This window comes from Oryzias latipes, chromosome 7, assembly GCF_002234675.1.
Source record: "Oryzias latipes chromosome 7, ASM223467v1".
Lineage (NCBI taxonomy): Eukaryota > Metazoa > Chordata > Actinopteri > Beloniformes > Adrianichthyidae > Oryzias > Oryzias latipes.
Window position 1 is genome coordinate 25,099,250 of NC_019865.2, and position 18,469 is coordinate 25,117,718.

General features: G+C 42.7%; 1 protein-coding gene and 1 long non-coding RNA gene across 5 annotated transcripts in view; both read left to right on the forward strand.

Annotated features, from left to right (window-relative positions):
• Positions 1-3,815: 3,815 nt before the first annotated feature.
• LOC101171005 (nuclear factor of activated T-cells, cytoplasmic 2) overlaps positions 3,816-18,469 on the forward strand; it is a 36,496-nt gene continuing 21,842 nt past the window's right edge. Inside the window, exons 1-4 of one of the 4 annotated variants that reach the window (XM_020704897.2) lie at positions 3,816-4,391; positions 14,943-15,027; positions 16,319-17,252; positions 17,336-17,504. In XM_020704897.2, coding sequence (XP_020560556.1) covers positions 4,368-4,391; positions 14,943-15,027; positions 16,319-17,252; positions 17,336-17,504 — 1,212 coding nt within the window. In that variant the 5' untranslated portion in view covers positions 3,816-4,367. Of the gene's footprint in view, positions 4,392-14,460; positions 15,028-15,694; positions 15,975-16,318; positions 17,253-17,335; positions 17,505-18,469 lie in introns of those variants that run through there. The other 3 variants (XM_011477599.3, XM_011477597.3, XM_004071026.4) reach the window with 3 other exon arrangements.
• Positions 11,210-11,660, forward strand: LOC110015386. Its single transcript, XR_002290581.2, has 2 exons — positions 11,210-11,257; positions 11,426-11,660. It is a non-coding gene; the product is annotated as an uncharacterized LOC110015386 (long non-coding RNA).

Sequence of the window (18,469 nt, forward strand, 5' to 3'; positions counted from 1 at the left end):
CTTCAAAAACCATTTTCTGTGGGTGGCGTCACACTCGCTCCATCCAGTTCACCTCTACAGTCGATGCCTTCATTCATCCATCTGTCTTGAAAAGGCACTGAATCCCTTTTGGGGTTACGGGGTTGCTGGAGCCTATCCTAGCTAATGTTGGGTAAAGGTGGGGTATGCGCTGGACACGCTACCGGGCTGTCACACACTCACATGCATACTAGGGGCCATTCAGAGATGCCAATGAAGCATGTTTTTTGGACCGTGAGAGGAAGCTGGAGTGCCCGGAGGAAACCCACACATGCACGAGGACAACATGCAAACTCCACACAGAAAGGTCCCAGCTGGGATTCGAACCAGGACCTTCTCACTGTGAGGTGAGAGTGCTAACCACTATACCCCCGTGCGACTCTTAAACTGCCATCTAAATGATTCAAAACTGTCTTCAATCGTAACTTTTCCTACTTTTTGTTGGGGTTTTTACAGCGATCGGCTTCAGGCAGAGAAGAAGCGGAGCGCTGGAGACCTTCTTACTGGAGGGGTGCGTGTCTGACACACAAACACACACACACAAAAACACACTCACTGTTGCATTTGCCATTTGTGTTTCAAGTCCGAAACTCAACATCAAACCATGTTTGAGAAGCAATCCTGAATAATAAGTCATCAAAGCTCATGGGAGACGGACAGATTATTGGAATGTCAACGTGGCGTTTTAGAGAATGTTTAAAGTGTTTTTTTTATGAATGTGCAGCCCAGTAGCATGTTTGGACTAAAACTTCCTCACAACACCCACTTCTTCTGTTTTTTCGCCCAAACGCACACGTTTTAGAATTAAAAGAAACCATTAAAGTAAATCAGCTCCACGAAGATTGAAATTCCACTCCAGGATCAACAGAGCTGCCCGCTAACATCAACATCTCATCGTCTCTCCTCCTGAAGCTCCTGCCAAAGAAAATCCCATCGCAGTCAAAGTCGATTCTTAGAGTTGACTTTTGCTCTTTACAAGTTCAGGATCTTCGGGCTCTAGGATTACAGCTAAATCCGGCCTCGATTCTCTCTGGGGCTTCACATCTTGGAGAGCATTGGAAAGAAAAGGGTTTTAGAGCCAGAGGAGCTGGCACGTGGCGACCACGAGAGGAGCGCTGACCTCCTGCTGCTCTCGCCACATCTGAGGCAAGCTCTTCCTCTGGACGCTTTTCTGGATTTCAGAAAGTGAAGACGTGAAAAACGAGGCTGCATTTTTTTGAGGTCAACAGCTCCAAAGGTGGAAAGACAAACTGCAGCGTTGATTACAGGGAAGGACTGTGGGGACATTAGACTTTAGATCCCGTCATGGGTCCGGAGTGAGCCGTGAACATTTCCACTCATCAAATCAGACAGCAGCCTCCGATCAGTGAGTCAGTGGTGCCGACATTACAGAAAACTGCTCTGGACGTTCTCCACCGAAGGGCAGAAGACCGAGATCCATCTGCAGGTTTGATGTAAAGGGGGATTCAGAACAACCCGTCATTGTGCTTTCTGGCCTTTTCCAAACCATCCTCTCCAGATCACATTTCCTTTCCCACCAGCTTTCACTTTTGATTTTTAATCTCATGTAGATCAAATCAGAACAAATCTCCTGCAACGCTTGTTTCTGGAAATTCTCCAACAACTTTATCCCAAACTTCACACTTTCTATTCTTTACACCATGTTATTCTTAAGCTTTCAGAGTAAACTATAGCCATATACACTGACCAAAAATATAAACGCAACACTTTTTCTTGTGCCGAGTCTAAGGCACACCTGTGCAATAATCATGCTGTCTAATCAGCATCTTGATATGGCACACCTGTGAGGTGGGATGGATTGTCTTGGCAAAGGAGAAGTGCTCACTATCACAGATTTAGACAGATTTGTGAACAATATTTCAGAGAACTGGTTATTTTGTGTGTGTGGAAAATGTTTCACATCTTTGAGTTCATACCATAAAAAATGGGAGCAATAACAAAAGTGTTGCGTTTATATTTTTGGACCTTTTAGCACACTAAATATTTTTTTTAAATGAAATACTAGTTATTTTTGCATTTCCTTTTCCTACCCAAAAGTAAGAACGCTCGATATCTGAGGCTCCGCCTTTTGCTCCGTGTGGGTGTCGCCCATTTAATGACGTCATCCTAAAGCCGGCCTCGGTAGCGTGTCTGTGTTTTCCCACACAAACAAACAACAAAGATGGATGTGCATTTGTGCAAATAAAAGGAAAGCGTTTAGCCGGTCGACGCTAGTGAAAGTGTGTGTGTGTGTGCGCGTGTCAGTGCAGACTCTTGCTGGAAGGGGCTGTTCCTGCCTGAATGGGTCAAAATACCACTTTGTTTTTGGTGAGAAATGACCAATATGATACACTTAAAAGCTCAAAAAGTTGATTTTGCATGGTATAGGCCAGGGATGTCAAACTCAAACTCACAGTGGGCCAAAATTAAGCATTAAATTAAAGTCATGGGCCAAACTAAAAATTTCTTTAAAAATGTCCTGTAACTGATTTGTAATGTTTAACCTTTTCATATAGTGTCTACTTATGTTATATTTTTTTCATTACAGCCACTTTAGCTCCGCACACAAGACAAACAGGTCTGTCCTTTATGTTCATGAACAGATAATCTGCCTTCCCACCTGTCCTGGAAGCTCCTGTAGTCCGTCTTTCATTTGGTCATTTTTGTGGAAGGTGAAATGAATTAGTCCGATGTGACTGGAGCGTGGCTGTCAATGACTGTCCACAGAAAAAAAGGAGCGCTTGCCGTTTTTGACTGCACACCAACATACTAGCAAAGCATTGTGGGATTTGCAGTGTTATACAGTATATACCGCGGGCCAGCTCTAATGCACATTTGATATGATCTCGCATGCCAATTATAATTTATGTGGGCCTGAGTTTGACACACGTGATATTGGCCCTTTAAATTTGAAAACGACAGAAAGACACAGTGCACCATAATTTATTATTACTCCTTTGGTGAAACTCTTTGTGGACCCTGCATGTTTACGTAAAAACACCGTTAACTACTGCAGAACACAAATAACACACACACACAAAAAATCACTTTGTTTTATTTAAGAAGTACGGAAAGAAATTGTGTCTTTCCCACACAAAGAAGTGAGGGTTTGGCGCTAACACGCTGAAGTTGTTTATGTCCATCTTCAAACCAAAGAAGCTGTAGATCAGTCAAATGAATCCCCCACGCTGGGTTTTGTTTACGCACAGAAATGCTAACACGGTTTGCGACGACTCGCCTTATGGTTTTTCAGCAGACTCCTGGTCAGTTCCAACACTTTGGAAGAACACTGTCACCCGTCGATGAATGTGACATAAAGAAACACAAACAAACATAACGTGCAACTGCTTTCATCCCTGTTAAAAGAAGTCATCCACCATGCCAACAATTCATTTTCACCAGGTATTTTGGTAAGCTTTTGAGTATGTGGTGGGGGTGACATTTTGGCTCAAACGCGCAGTAAGAATAAACTGCATCCACTGCTGAAAAATATTTCTGTTGGAAGAAAGGAGCAAAGACGCAATGAAGTTGTAATTTTAATGTTTATTGAACACCTGTTAGGAAAAGTGTTTCTGGTGTTCTGATGGGCCAAAATGTAACTCTCTACTAAAAAAGTGAACTTTATAACCGACCAACCAACTTTCAGCAAATCTTTTTAACTTAACTGCAACCAAAAGTCTACAAAGTCAGACCAGACCTTGAAGTTTGCAGAGAAGAAACCTGCTGAAGCTTCTGCCTCCCGTTGGCTTGAAACAACAGAAACCGCTAAGGCGGGACACCAAGTCATGACCCGGTCCCTGCAGTTGTTTACTACTTTGTGTTTCAGCCTCTCACTGAAACACACACCCACCTCCAGCACTATTTATAGCTCTGTGAGTCCGGAGCTGTTTGATGGGTCTTAAAGTTAAACTGTAAAAGTGTCGCCCCGCCTTTACCCATAATCCTCTGTGATACTGGCTAAAGCCACCAAAACCAGCTCCACAAAAAGCTGCACATCGCTAAAGCTGACCCGATCAGATCCGCATTTTCCCCTCCGGTGGAGCGGAACGGGGATGGGTGTAGGGCTGGATTAGTTGTGATTGTGGAAGCTGCAGCAACAGTCGGAATTGGGAGGAGTTGGTTTTGCTTTCAGCCAAACTGCTGAATAGTGCCGTTCGGGTTTGTTTTGACGACCAAATATAGAGCGGGCTGCATCTATTCTCTGCAGATTACAGATAAAGATAGACGCAGTTATGAAATACCACAAGGGGCAGGACTGGAATCCTGGGGGGGGCGATGCCTGGGGGAGGTGAGGTTTCTTGGGATTTTATCCTCGCTGATTAATCCGCTGATGAGAAGAGGAAAGGGCCATGAAGTGGACTCCTGCATTTCCTGTGAGCTTAAACACCAAAAGTCCTACTTTAAAGTATTGATCAGAATCATATTGCAGTAAGAAACGACATCCCCAAGTTTCTATAAATAGAACATAATAGTTTATGAAGTAGAATCCAGGTTCTCTCTGGGATCTGTACAAAGATTGCAAAAGAACACAAACTCTGTAGCTTTGTTGAGTTAAAGCAGAACTATAAAAAGTGCTCAAAATTCTGCAATCTTTTTATTTTCTGTCAACGATGGTCCACGTATTTGGTTTAGAAGAGAACTGCGTTGATAACAGGAAGTCCTCTGTCATTCTGTAATAAACTAAGGCTAAGACTAAAATAATAATTATTGGACAATAATTATTGTTGTTATTAATTTTATGTGTATTTTTAGTGTTATTTTTGAAATAGAGCTATGGTAACAGCAATGTCCTTTTCGTGGTATTAATAAACATTTTTTATTTTATTAAATTTTTTAACTTTCCTGGTTTTAGTTATCTGGCGTCACTGAAACCTGACTTTTCCAGAAACCCTTCCTCCCTGAGGAGGCCTCCGTTTCCCTGCTTCAGACGGTTTTTTGTCCAACTGAGGCAACAAAAGCCTCAGTTGTCGAGTTGCTTTTAATTACTTTTGTGAAACCACGTGTAATAACAAATAATTAGCTAAGCTGCATCTTCACCCATGTAACTTTATCTTTTTATTCTGCCGATTTAGAATGAAAATGCGTAATTTTGTTTATTTGTGTTGTAAAGCCAAAACAAGCCATCTAGTGGTCACCGGGGTGAACTACATCTTGCCTAATTTACTGTGCTTTCTAAACGCGCTTCTAACAGGAAGTCTGCATGTTTTCCTGTCATGAAACCATGTTGTATTTGCTTTTACTGGCCTAAATGTTGACTCATATACTCCAATTAGATGTCTGCCCTCATTCGAAAATTTTAAGATGATTATTTTTAAAGTTTTAAAATAACGCTCGGGTTTTTAAAAGAAAATCATACATTTATTATAAAAGTTTAGAGAACCAAAGAAAAAAGTTGGAAAATCGTTTTTAGAAACACAAGTATGTGTCATGTTTGTAAATTGTGTGCAAAGTTGAGTGACCCAAGCGAACAAGGTTCTCCTCTCACCCAGACGGGTCTATCCCAAAGCGGTTTCCCGGTGACGGAAAAAACTGTATGAACTCAGAAAAAAAGCCCTCAGAGACGAAAAAAAAAGGAGAAAATCAGCCAAACGGGGCCTTTTGGCCACTTTTCCTCTCTGCGACAGTGCTATGTTCATTTACTCACTCTGAATTTCAGTAGTGATCTGTAACTCTGGAGGAATTTACATCTGGAACCTGAAAGCCGGTCACCCCCACCTGGTTCCTGCGGTTCAGAGACTCATTGCAGTCTCCTTATTCACGGTCTCTCGCGCTGACTCGGTCACTCAGAATAATCCATGAGTTAACCCAAATCAGGCTGCTGATTACCTTCACCAGTGCTCATATTTTCCTGAGGCTGTAGAGGACGATCCAACGCTGATCTTAGTCATTTTTGTTCTCATTCCTCACATGTGTTCAGAAGGTCCACCTTCATTTCTTAGTCATTTTTCCTGTAGGGTCCGTGTTAGACTCCGGGATCCCTTACAGATAGGATGTTGAAGCAACTTCTTCAGAGGATGAGGGACGCGTTAAACAGCAGTGGGATTCTGAAGAGGGGCTTTGAAAGACTGAAATTGGTCTTGGTTTAATTGTAGATACAACAATCAAACCCAGCGGCTCTGAGAACACGCCGACCTTAATGCCACAAACTAGCTAACTTAATGCTTTTTTTTTTAATGTTATCGTATAGCATCGACATTTCTTTTCTTCTAGAAGAAAGCATTAGCATTGCTTACTTTTTGTTTAAAGTTCATTTCAAAAAAGGGTGAAACACCATCAAAAATGTTCAATAGGTCATAACTTGGACATGGATTTGAACTCATGATCTTTTAGTCAGGGTGGATATTCTACCAGAAGACCACAGAAGAACCGTTTCCTGCCACACTTATGATTTATTTAGTGATATAGATCAATCATATAAATTTAAAAATGGTGGGTTTGGGGTTTTAAGATTAGACTTTTCACGTGGGAGTAAACAGAAATGGACTGTAGCTGAAAAAATGAAAACCACTTTAAAGAGACTAGAGTCAGATCTGTGGAATTTCATTTTCATTAAGAGGCATAACGATGGGAGGTTGCTTTATGCAGAAAATATTGAAAACTGTGGCAAAGTGCAGTATATAAAGTGACCACTAGGGGGAAAATTAAACTAACAAGTCTCCCAAGTAAAACTTTACAAAAATTGCCAAAACTTTCACAAGACTTGATTTTCTTTTTGTGACATGATATAACTTTAAATCGTACATGTGACCACTGCTCAGATGGGTTTCTGGACAAACTCATTTGTATCCTATTTTTGGGTCTATTTTGTGAAAAATCTACAACTCAGTGATGAATTCTCAAATGCGAGTAAAAACAGAGGAAATTGAAAATAAAAATATTGTAGTGTTTTTAGAAAATATGGGTTTTTAAACTTAAAAAATATCTCTTTCTGTGTTTTCTTTTTAGTTCACATGTTCTTATAAATCAGATGCATGATAAATATATATTTTTGTATTTTAAAGGGCCAGATTATAGTGAGAAATATCATTTTTAGAGATTATTTGGATGAGGCCACATCCTGCTGCTTGGGGGGTTTGGGTGCCCCCAAGCCCCTTCAGATACGGCCCTGAAGACAGTGTAATATCTACAGCAGGGGTGAATCCATTCAGGTGAAATACTCCTCTCTTTTTTTGTTTAGTTTTACTGTAAAGGTCATATGACACAGCCACTACATACATTTTGCGCAATATTGCACAGATGAAAATTTGTCATAAGTGAAAATACGTGGAAAAAGTGAGAATAGTTGTGCTCTTTCCGGCAAATTTTCCCAGATGTATCTTGAATGAACCGCGTTAAAACCATGGAAGAAATAAACACAAAGATACACGTAAATCAACGGTGAGCATGAACCGGGCAAGATTATTATACTGCAAATATGCAGTTCATTAGTGATTTATGCATCAATTACGTAGTTTTACATGATATATGCGCAGTATACATGAGAAAAATGTCACACATCAGTGGTACATCTGTGAAAAGTCTTGGTAGACATTATTCATGGGAATCACAGCTCTTCTAGGACAGCCGGCTCTTTTGGATCGGCTCCCAAACGGCTATTTAGGTTGTTTTGGTTATTATCAATAACTATATACAAATATGCACTAAATGAATAACTAATGTAAAAAATGTGCTTTTATGTAAGTGTATTATATACAATTATTCCTTCTTGATTAAATGTTCAAAATTAACGATAAAAGCAAAAAACAACTTTTAATAGAATTTAACTTTTAACTACCAGTATATACAATTTTAGCTTTTTCCTTTTAAACAAATTTTAGGCAAAACAATGCAACCACAACACAAAATACAAATTAAAATGTGCAAAATAATAGAAGAAAACAAAAAAAAGACTTATTTGCAGAAAAGGTTTGCATTTAAAGTGTCTCAGCTTTGAAGAGATTATCCGGTTTCTTCTGTCAGTGAATATCTGCTTGGTGTTGGAGAAGGTTGCTTGTGGAGTCGGTTCTAGAACAAATTTCCAGCAGACTTTACTCTCTTCCTTTGAATTATCAATAAGAATGAAAGGCTTCCAGATTGTTGCTTCTTTTTCCAGTCCCACTCTTTTTTTTTATACTTTAATTTTTTGTGTTGATGTAGTTTGTTGTTGTTGCACCTGGTGCTCTCTTTGCCTCCCTCATACTCTGTTCATGTGCTGCTGCGCATGAACCCCCCCCCCGTGCATGTGCGCACTCAAATCAACACACACACACACACACACACACACTTCCATGCGGTCATCACAATCCATAGACCATAAATATAGTAAATATGTCCATGGCGCTAACACGTGCGCTTCAAGAAAAAAAGAGAGAAGTCAAAAGAAGAAGGAGCTGCATTTCCAGAAGAAAATGCAGGGTTGAAGGCTGCACTGCTGAATGAAAGCTGAATTTGCTGAAGAAATGGCTGAACTGTTGAAAATTTGACGATGTTGCTAAAATGGCTAAAAGCGATAGCATGACTATCAGGATCAGCATCTGACTCAGGAAAACACATTGCCTAAGAGCATCATATTAGCATCATATTATCATTATTAATAGCTAAATGTGATAGATCAGTGTTTTTCAACCAGTGTGCTGCGGCACACTAGTGTGCCATGGGAGATGGTCAGGCATGCCGTGGGAAATTGCCCTCATTAACTGATCTAAAAACATTCACCATCTCCAGGATATCAGCTCTGTGTTCATCCAAACAGGCCCTGATAAAACACTGAGTAGTTAAGAATATGAAAGATCGTAAAATACTTTTTTCTTTTTGTTTATTTGATTCTAATAAAGACATTTTGATAAGAATGACGGTACCACGATTTAGCTGCAGCTAGAGCTGTTTTCGGAAAAGTCCCGCCCCTTTAACTGTCTCCGCCAATCATTCTTGGAGGCTTAATCACATGCCATCAGTGTGACCAAGTGTGACCAAGACTTTAACCAAGAAGTGGTTAAAGTCTTCACTTCCTTTCTTCAGATTCTGCTCATAAAGTCGCTCAGTTCGAACAAAAATACCAGCTAAAGCTCGTCTTTAGCAGTGTAGCTTTCCACAGAATCCGGTGTCAGACCGTGGAACAAGTGAACAAAACAATGAAGCTCAGAGAAGAGGGTCTTTCTGTGTTCAGCGGCTGTTCGCACTACATCTCCCATGATGCATTGGGTTAAAGTGACAGCGTGTCAGCGCACAATGAGTCATCCTTGTTAATCAGCTTAAAACCACAACAAACACACATCAAACAGTTTTTAAATTTTCTAACTTAACTTTTATTACATCTTTTAGAAAAAACAGCTGCAGCTTCCAGCTTTTTCTGCCACGATTATCACAAACATGCATGTGAGATTGCGGAGGGACTGTAGATTAATTCAGACTATGAATTTCTCCTTTTTTATTTTACATTTTTGGATGCTGGTGTGCCGCGGGATTTTTGTCCAGGTTAAAGTGTGCCGTGGCTCAAAAAATGTTGAAAAACACTGTTAATAGAAATAATAGAAAATCCACTTTTTTAAAATGGCAGCTTTTCTTTTGATTTTATCTCCATATCAACCATTTTATGTTTGGGTCGCATACCGATGACGGACAGATCAACGACAGTTTCAGACAAATCAGAAAAAGTATACTTTTTGGATGTCCTTAATAACGGAGGTTTTTTTCTCAACGACGGTCACATTCCCTATATGTCCGTATCCAGTGTATTTCAATATGTTCAGTTCCAGCCACGGATGCAGTGAAACGCATAGATCGCCTCACATTTGGGCACAAAACGGCTGCCAAACCGTAGGTCGTGTTGCCATCCCATAATAATTATCTAACTTAAGTCATATGGCTGTGTCCGAATTACCGCCCTAACCACTATATAGTGCACTATATAGTGCGGTCGCCATTTTGTAGTGCTGTCCGAATCTACAGTTCAAAAATCATGTGCACTAGAAATTTCCCAGAATTCTCTACGAAAAACCAGTGTGGATCGATGCTCACTCGATCGGCGAATATTGCCCAGAATGCACTGCGTTCATACCAGAATGCATTGCGTGTGACCCACAATACACTGCGTTTGAATTATTCAAAGATGGCGGACGGTTGCGCTAGAAAGAGGACTTAAAAATGTAAGTATATTTAAAAGTATCTTGTATATGTTGTAAAATATATTTATAAATACGTAAGATGATGTGTTTAATGTTTTATTCCTCAATCGACTATCTACATTGTTTTGAAGCTCATCAATTTTGGTAATGCTAAAGCTAACGCTAGCGCGAATTAGCATTGAAGGCTAAAAACAAACGCTGTTGATATTACATCAAAAAACAGTGAGTTCTAACCGTAGTCATAAGTTATTAACACATTTTTAAAATGTGTTTATATATGTAGGGACTGACGAGGATGAGGAAAATCTGATCCATCTGTGGATGGAGAAAGATAGCCTGTTTGTTTTCAGTCAAGCTCGTGCCGGATGGGAGTAAGAGACACTTGATCAGATTTGTATTTATTTATCATTAAACTGTAATCGTTGTCATTTTGGGGTAAAGGTTGTTGTTGAAAGAGGAGAGGAGGAGAGAGCAAGAAGGGACAAAGAGTGACAGGAGAGTCTGTTAAGCTTACCTGAGTTTAAAATATTGTTCACAAAATGTAACGTCGTCGTTGTTTTTGCCATTTGTTTAATAAATGCAGGAACAAAAATGAATTATTTACATGTATTATTTAAATCTGAGCCAATCTCAAACAATCTCAAAAGGATTTTCATATAAATATCAAATGTACATGTTTACATTTACGTTTTATATGTTAACATTTATTTTTATACATCTTAACAATAATCCTGGTCTTCCTGAGTCATGTGTGTCACAGTTGGAGCTGAAAGGAAAGCAGAGATCTGTCCTCGCAGACGGACGCCACTTTACCTGTCCTACTGGTTCCTGCTGTGGCTCAACATCTGTGGCTCCAAGCAGTCCCCTTCACTGATGCACAGATTGTGCAGAACTGAACTGCAGGCAATGATTTTCATTGCAAAGGTTGGTTTTACTTCCAGTGCCCCCAGAAATATTGCTCTCCTCCTCATCTTCATAATGCCAAATGCTCTCTCTCCACCACAGAGCGTGCCTTGGCGTGGTGCTGGTTGTAACGGGCCTGAACCGCATTCCTCACGGGTTCCCTGTAGGGTGTCAGCAGCGTGATGGGATGAGCAATGCAGGGATACCCACCATCACCCAAAATGATCATTCAGGTGGGTAATGTTTGATTTACATAAATTGGGCTTTTACGTAGAACCTGTGAACTGTGGACTGATCCCCAACAAAAATATCTCTAAATTTGGCTTAGAGTCACATACAGCCTGCAGTTGAATGGAATAAAAAAGCTTCCTGTTAAAATAACAAGCTGCATTTTCTTTTAGGGCCTTTATTCTTCAGTGGCAGCCATCAATGTTCCCCACGACCTTTTGGAAGGTGGAAGACCAAGCAAGCTGCTATAAAACCAGAGGTGACTAATGACAGTTCATTCCCACTGGATGCTGGGTGACCCTGCTCATCAGCTGGAGGATGCGGTCTGCCGCTCACAGTGGACCGTGGCATGTCAAAGGCCCTGGTTACCACGCCGTAAGATGCGCCACACGCCAGCCAGAAAAGAAACACCAGGACCTCAGTCTCCTGTACACCCCCCCAGAGTGTGAGGAACCCGAAACTGCTCCACCAGATGCTCAATGGTCCTGCGGGTCAACCGATCTGCGGGTCTGCCGGTCTGGTTTTGTGTCGGACTGACCGTCAGCGTGAAGGGCCACGACATACACCTTTATGTTGGCAAAGCAGTAGAGACGTGGAAGACCCTGTAAAATAGAAAAATAATTATTTCATTGAGAAAATTAAATCTGATTTTTTTGAATGTTTCATTTTATTCTAATGTCTTACATTTTAGTTTATGACGTATTTATAAATGCTGGAATATCTCATGGTTTTTTTTTGGCTGGGTTTTTGGATTTTTATATAAATATTTAAAAATTAAAGTATTTTTGTTTAAAACAAGTGATATGGTTTGACTCTGAATAAAAAATACTAAACTTTGATCTCACAAGTGTTTCATGTAGTTAGACTATACAACTCATAATCCAGTGTTGGAAAAAAATGTTAAACTCTTACCCAGCAGACTGTGTAACCTTGAGCACAATTAGTGACAAATGCTTAAATTGAACTAATAAAAAAAACTTTAAGTTTAACTCACAAGTTGTTCATGTCTGGCCAGGGCATCCAGAGGAAATCTTCGGAGACGCCTGCTTCTCCTTGCCGCCCTGTGATGGTGCATATCTGCTCGTTTTTGGTTTGATCCCATGAAAAACGGTTGAATCATTGCCAGGAACACGGACAGATTCATATATAAAGCTATTTTCAGTAAGGTAGAAGAGAAAACTACAGAAAAAAATGCCTCCTCGCAAGAGCCCGTAAATCGTTCAGCGGCACAAAAATAAATATTGCCATGGAGTAATAACATGGGGGTTTATTTATCAACTAATACATAAAATCTACACCAATGTGTTTGTAATTTTATTATTTATAAATCAGCCACATTTTCCATGATCAGAACACAGCAGATTCATAAATACTCTTCATAAAATGTTCATATTTATTATATTTTTTAATTTGACAAACGTGTGTCATTCTCCGCGTTAAATAGAAGTAGTTCCCCTCCAGACCAGGTGGTGGCGGTAATGCGCCACTTTGTTTCCGTGCCAAGCGCCATTTGAAAACACCCGAAAGAGAAAACTGGTGAGCACGGGTGTCCGCTTTGAAAATTCAGAGAACTATATAGAGAACTATATAGTGCCGCACTATATAGGGTTTTAGTAGTTAGGGGTTAGGGCGGTAATTCGGACACATTTGAAGGACCAAAAGTCATAACTGAAAGGAATAAGTCAAAAGAGCTGAACATTGTAATAGCAGAATGGTTAAAATAGGTGAAAAATTGAAAGAGTTCAAAAATCGCCACACATTTTGGTACAAAATGGCCGCCAAACCATAGGTCGTGTTGCCATCCCATAATGATTTCAAAACTTATAAAAACTTTTGAAATCCAAAGCCTTGTAGGCATTTTAATGTTTGTCTCTGGCTAAAAGCATGTTGAAGCTGTAATGGTTGAAAGAAGCTAACATTTTCAAGGATTCTCCATGTATTTAAATGGAGCACAAATCCTGGAAAAACCTGGAATATCTTGAAAGGTTCAAGGATTTGAAGGACATAGCAAGAATAAGATGAAAGAGCTGAACATTTTAATAGTTGAAGGGTTAAAATAGGTTAGAAATTGTAGGAGTTAAGTGGCAAAAAACGACAGAAGATGAGCGTGATAAATAAAGAGGAACAGGAAAACAAAAGGGTGAATGCTTTACAGCTTTACAGCATTCAACCAATTAAAAATAATAATAATAAAGAACACGGCTCCCGGAAAAGAACCGGCTCATGTTGTTTACTCCAAAGAGCCATTTAAAAAAAAAACAGTTTCATTCACCACCAACCCATCTCTTTTGGACATACATGAACATATGTAGAACGGTCATAAAAAAGCCACCAATTTGTGGACGCATCTCACAAAAATCAACCACAATTGCGATTTATGTAATAATGGCGCATAAACTACCTAAAATACGCATCAACTGCATAAAATTCCCAACTGACCAAAACATTTGAACAGCTCACCTAAAGACCCGTCTGCTGAAACCCTGGACGGACAACTACACACATCGACAAATGATGAACACAAGAAACACTCATGAGTTACGTTTATCACGCATGAATCACAATTTCATAAATGTACGCAGTGGTTGTGTTACACTGCCTTTCTACACACTACAAACTCTGTAGTTTGAAATAATCCAGATTCAATTGTTCTTAACCCAACTCCGAGGCATAAAAGAGACAAACTTTTGGATTATTTTAACTCAGGATAAAACCTAAATGGAGTTTAAATGAAATCACTATAACCCAAAATTGTGTATTGGTCCAAAAGGAAACCCAAAATTCCCAACATGAACAACCCAGGAACTGGGTTGAAGAAATAACCTGCAGATGCTGTTTTCTAGGCTTCTCTGTTTCTTTTCATTCATTTGTTCCTGAAGCCAAAGTCTGTGAACTCAGACTGCTAAACAATGCTGGCTCCAAACCAACTATTTCAGAAACTATAAAACATGCCAGGTTATGAAGCTGGGATCTGTCCCTATTGTGGAGGTCTTCTTCCTATTTTTAATTTTAGACAATTTTATGCTTTTTTTCTTCTTTACTCATCAAGTTTTAGTTTTAGAATCCGCTTCTGTCACGAAAGAAACTACAAATCCTAGTTGGATTTATTTATTTTTAGTCAGGGATTTTAAAAGGGAAACAAAAGTTCGAACATGTGGGATAATCAATGTCCAGAAGTGGTTTTCTTCCCCCCTTCTGTCTCTTACAGTGGTTTCTTCATCTCCACAATGAAGTTCTTGTGTGCTACTGTCTGAGACAAGCCGCAGAAATGCTTTGGCGCAGGAGCCGGAGACGTCATGGATTCCTGAGAGTGGGGCTTTGCAGGAAAGCCCTGAGTCTCTGACATGGACCGGCTCCAGGTTTCCATGGCAAAGGCGCACAAACAGGAGGAAACACTGAGGGAATCCCGTTATTTTACAGCGCTGGACCATTATAAACACCCAGAGCGGGGAAGGAAGCCGCTCTTGATGCGAGTAATCCTTATAGAGCTCGAGGAAGAGGGACCTCATACCAGAACCGCGGCTGAGCTGATGCAGACGCATGTTTTTGGGGGCTGAAGGGAGTTTGCGCAGAGCTCAAACTTTTCTCCGACTTCTTTTCTTTAATCGTTTAAACTTAACAGATTTTCTCTGTTATGTTTGTTAGAAAGAATTAGTTTTTCATTTTTACATCTTTTTTTTTCTTCCAAAGATTACTTTCCCCCCCGCACTTCTCCAGATGTTCAGAGAGACTTGGAGGCTAGCACAGTACCACATGATGAGGTCGATGGATCAAGGTACTTCTGAAGTGTTGTGATTATCTGGTAATCTTCTCATTTGATTTTTCTATGTTACAATGATGCGTGTGTGTGGCCAAAATGCGGGACTGTCGTGGATCAAGTGTGTGACGCGCTGCGCCAAATAAGAAATGGAAGTCTGTTTTCCTGGTCAATAAAAAGTTTGCGTTTTTTTAAGAGTTTGGAGGTCGAAATGAGTCCAAATACCTGGAAAAAAAAACCCTTCAACATAACTCGACAGGAATTGATATTCGTGTCTGGCGTGTTTTTGCTCACAGTCCGCATTCCTTTGGCGCGGTGGGTGTGAGGGGAGTAGCTCCCGGAGCGCAGTGTTTGCGCAGCGCTGTGCGTAAATCCGGGGATACCCATGAGGAGAACCCGCTTCTGTCAACAGGCAGAGCAGGGAACTCCGAGCGACGTAACAGAGAAGAGCGGCGTTCCCGCGAGCCGCCTCTCCCCCAGCGCCACTCACCCAGGTGGAGTGAGAGAGAAAAAAAAAATAAAACAGGTCGCGCGGCTCCCCGCGGTGTCGCGCGGCACGTCAGACACCCGGGGGCAGCAGCAAGCTGTTTGTCACGTTCGGCCCACTCTGTTTGTTTCACTTTAACCCCCCCCCCCCCTCCTCCTTTGTTGTTTCAATGGGAGGGGGGGGGGCGTGATCAGATGCGCTCCGTTTGTAAATAGACCCGCCTTCGTCTAGAAGGAACCGCGGCGCACTGACACAGGAAGCGGCGCGCGCCTCGCTTCTCCCCGACCAGGTTTACACAGAGACCGCGCGTTCGAACCCTCAACCGCGCTTGCAGCCGGGCAGATGACCTCCTTTTACGACGGGAAGGAGCTGGAGGAAGAGCTCGCTGGGGTCCACTGCCCTGATGACGACCTGCGCTTCGAGTACTTGTTTGAATACGAGCCGCCCTGCGCCGGAGACTTCCCCGCGGGAGACCAAGGTTCGTTCGGGGCTGCACGGCAGCACAGTCCCCCCCCCCCCCCCCCCCTGCTCTCCCTGTGGGATTCGAACGTTTGACATATGGCCACTGAGGTGTAAACATGTGGAGGGAAAAAAACACTGAAAGCAGGAAGCAGAGCGCGCCAGCGTGTTGATGGAGCTCAGACTAGAAGCCATGTGCGAGAAGAAAACGCAACTTTGATTCCCACTTTTGGTTTAAGTTATTCATTCAAAATGATACCAATTCATTTTCTGTTCTGATTTTTGTGTTTTTAATAAACTTGTGGCAATTTTAGCTTCAAATGTTACTTTTCTTTGTTAATATTTGCTGCTGTTTTGCTCCAGATGACCCTAACCTGGGATCTCACAAGGTTCTCAGTCCTGAGTCTGAGCAGTCCTTCCCCCTGGATGGGTCCTCCCCGTACAGGATCAAGTCCTACAGCCCCTCCTACAACGACCAGACCGAGGGGGTCCTTTCTGGATTTGACGGGCAGGAGGCCAGAAACTACCTGGACAGCACTCGCCCACCAAGCGTGGCCCTGAGCCCCCGGATTGAAATCACTCCCTCCCGCGAGCACTACAGCCATGGCAGGGACTCCCTGCAGAACCAGCACCTGAACATCAGCCCCAGACCCACCCTCACCGTCCCGGGCCACGACACCCTCTCCTACCGCGAGCCGCTGTGTTTGAGTCCGGCCAGCAGCAACTCCTCCACCAGCTGGCACTCCGAGAGCTACTCCCCCTGGGCGTCCCCCTGCGTGTCTCCCAGCGGCGGGCAGAACCCCAGCGACCTCTGCCCTCGTCTGCAGAGCATCCACACTGGCTCCCCCCGCACCTCACCTGGCACCTCCCCCCGCACCAGCCAAACCGAAGACGGCTGTTTGGGGCAGCGCTCGCCCTCCCCCAGGGCTGGCTCCCGCTCCACCTCACCGCAGGGGAAGCGCACCTACGACATGTACAAGAACCCGGCGTTGGTCCCCGGGCACCGCTCCCGCAGTCCCTCCCCACACAGGGGTCACGAGGATGCCAACATAGGGGCCAATTACACCCACAACAGCCTCTCTGATGGCATGAATGGCTTTGGCTGCGGTCAGCCGAGTCTGGTCCCCACCAAAATAGTCAAGACATCCAACCAAGTTTACACTCTGTATCAGGAGAACCACGGAGACGGGAACTACTTGGTATCATGCAATCAGGACGGGAAAACCAAACCCCCAGCAGAGCCCTTCTTTGTCATCCCCCAAATTTGGCCCAAACCCTTGGTCCCTAGCATCTGCAGGTAAGTTAAGCGGGGCCCACCCCCTCCTCCATGTCCTGTTTCATTCATACCCCTCATCATGTGAATCTTTTTTTGTGTCAAAGTATCCCCGTGGCCTCTCTCCCCCCGCTGGAATGGCCCCTTCCGAGTCGCACCGACCAGTACGAGCTGCAAATGGAGGTGCAACCCAAACCCCACCACAGAGCTCACTACGAGACCGAGGGGAGCAGGGGGGCGGTCAAAGCCCCCAACGGAAGCCATCCTGTCGTGCAGGTATGAATCTGTTTCTGCAGCAGGGCCGGATATAGACAAGGGCAAGGGTGGGCAATGCCCCTCTAAATGCTGTGAGAAGAAAAGAAAAAAAATGACAAAAAATAATATAGAAGACATAAAAAGGATGGACGGACGGACAGACAGATGGACAAATAGACAGACATAAAAAGAAAAAAAGCATAAATCCAGCCTCAACAGGGAACAAACCAGTTTACTGCTTTTGCCTGTCCCAAGACCGGTAAATGCAAAAGATAGTGTCAGGAAGAATTTTCAACCTAAACTTTATAAGACATATCAAATATAATATGAGGATGGGATGGTTTTCTGGGCATTTTAGGGTGTTGGAGGGATATGACACCCCAAACTGTCAGCACACCACTTTCTATCTGCACCTCATAGTGGGGCTGTATAAATCCGGGCCTGTTCTGCAGCCGTGTGAAGACGTACATGTGTGTGCTACATGTGTGTGGTTTGTTCGACAACCTCAGAGAGACAAACTTGACACAAGGAGCCCGCCGACCCTGACCTCAGATCAGTGAGCACCCCACCACCCACCCCCACCTGTGTTTTCTTTGGCGCTTAAAATAGCCCGTCGCTGTGCGGCGTCACCTCCGGGTCATAACCACTCTCTGCCGTGTGGATAAAAAAGTTGACTTGAGGACCAGAGCGCATCCTAGACATGCCTGGAATAATAGTTCCTGCGGTTGTAATTGTAGATGGTGGGTGGGGGTGGGGGGGGGGATTAGCTTTTACGTGTGTAAGTCACAACATGGAAGTGAAACGCAACAGTTCAAATTAGCTGTAACAAGGTTCACAGCTGGCCGTGGTGTCCATAAATAGGTCTAACTTCCCTTTCTCTGCGTTGCCGCGGCAACGCCTCAATACTGTTTTTGTTGGTGATAGTAGGGACTTTGTCAGCTTTGCCCCCCTCCCTTTCCATTTTTTGGGCCTCACTCTGAGGTCAG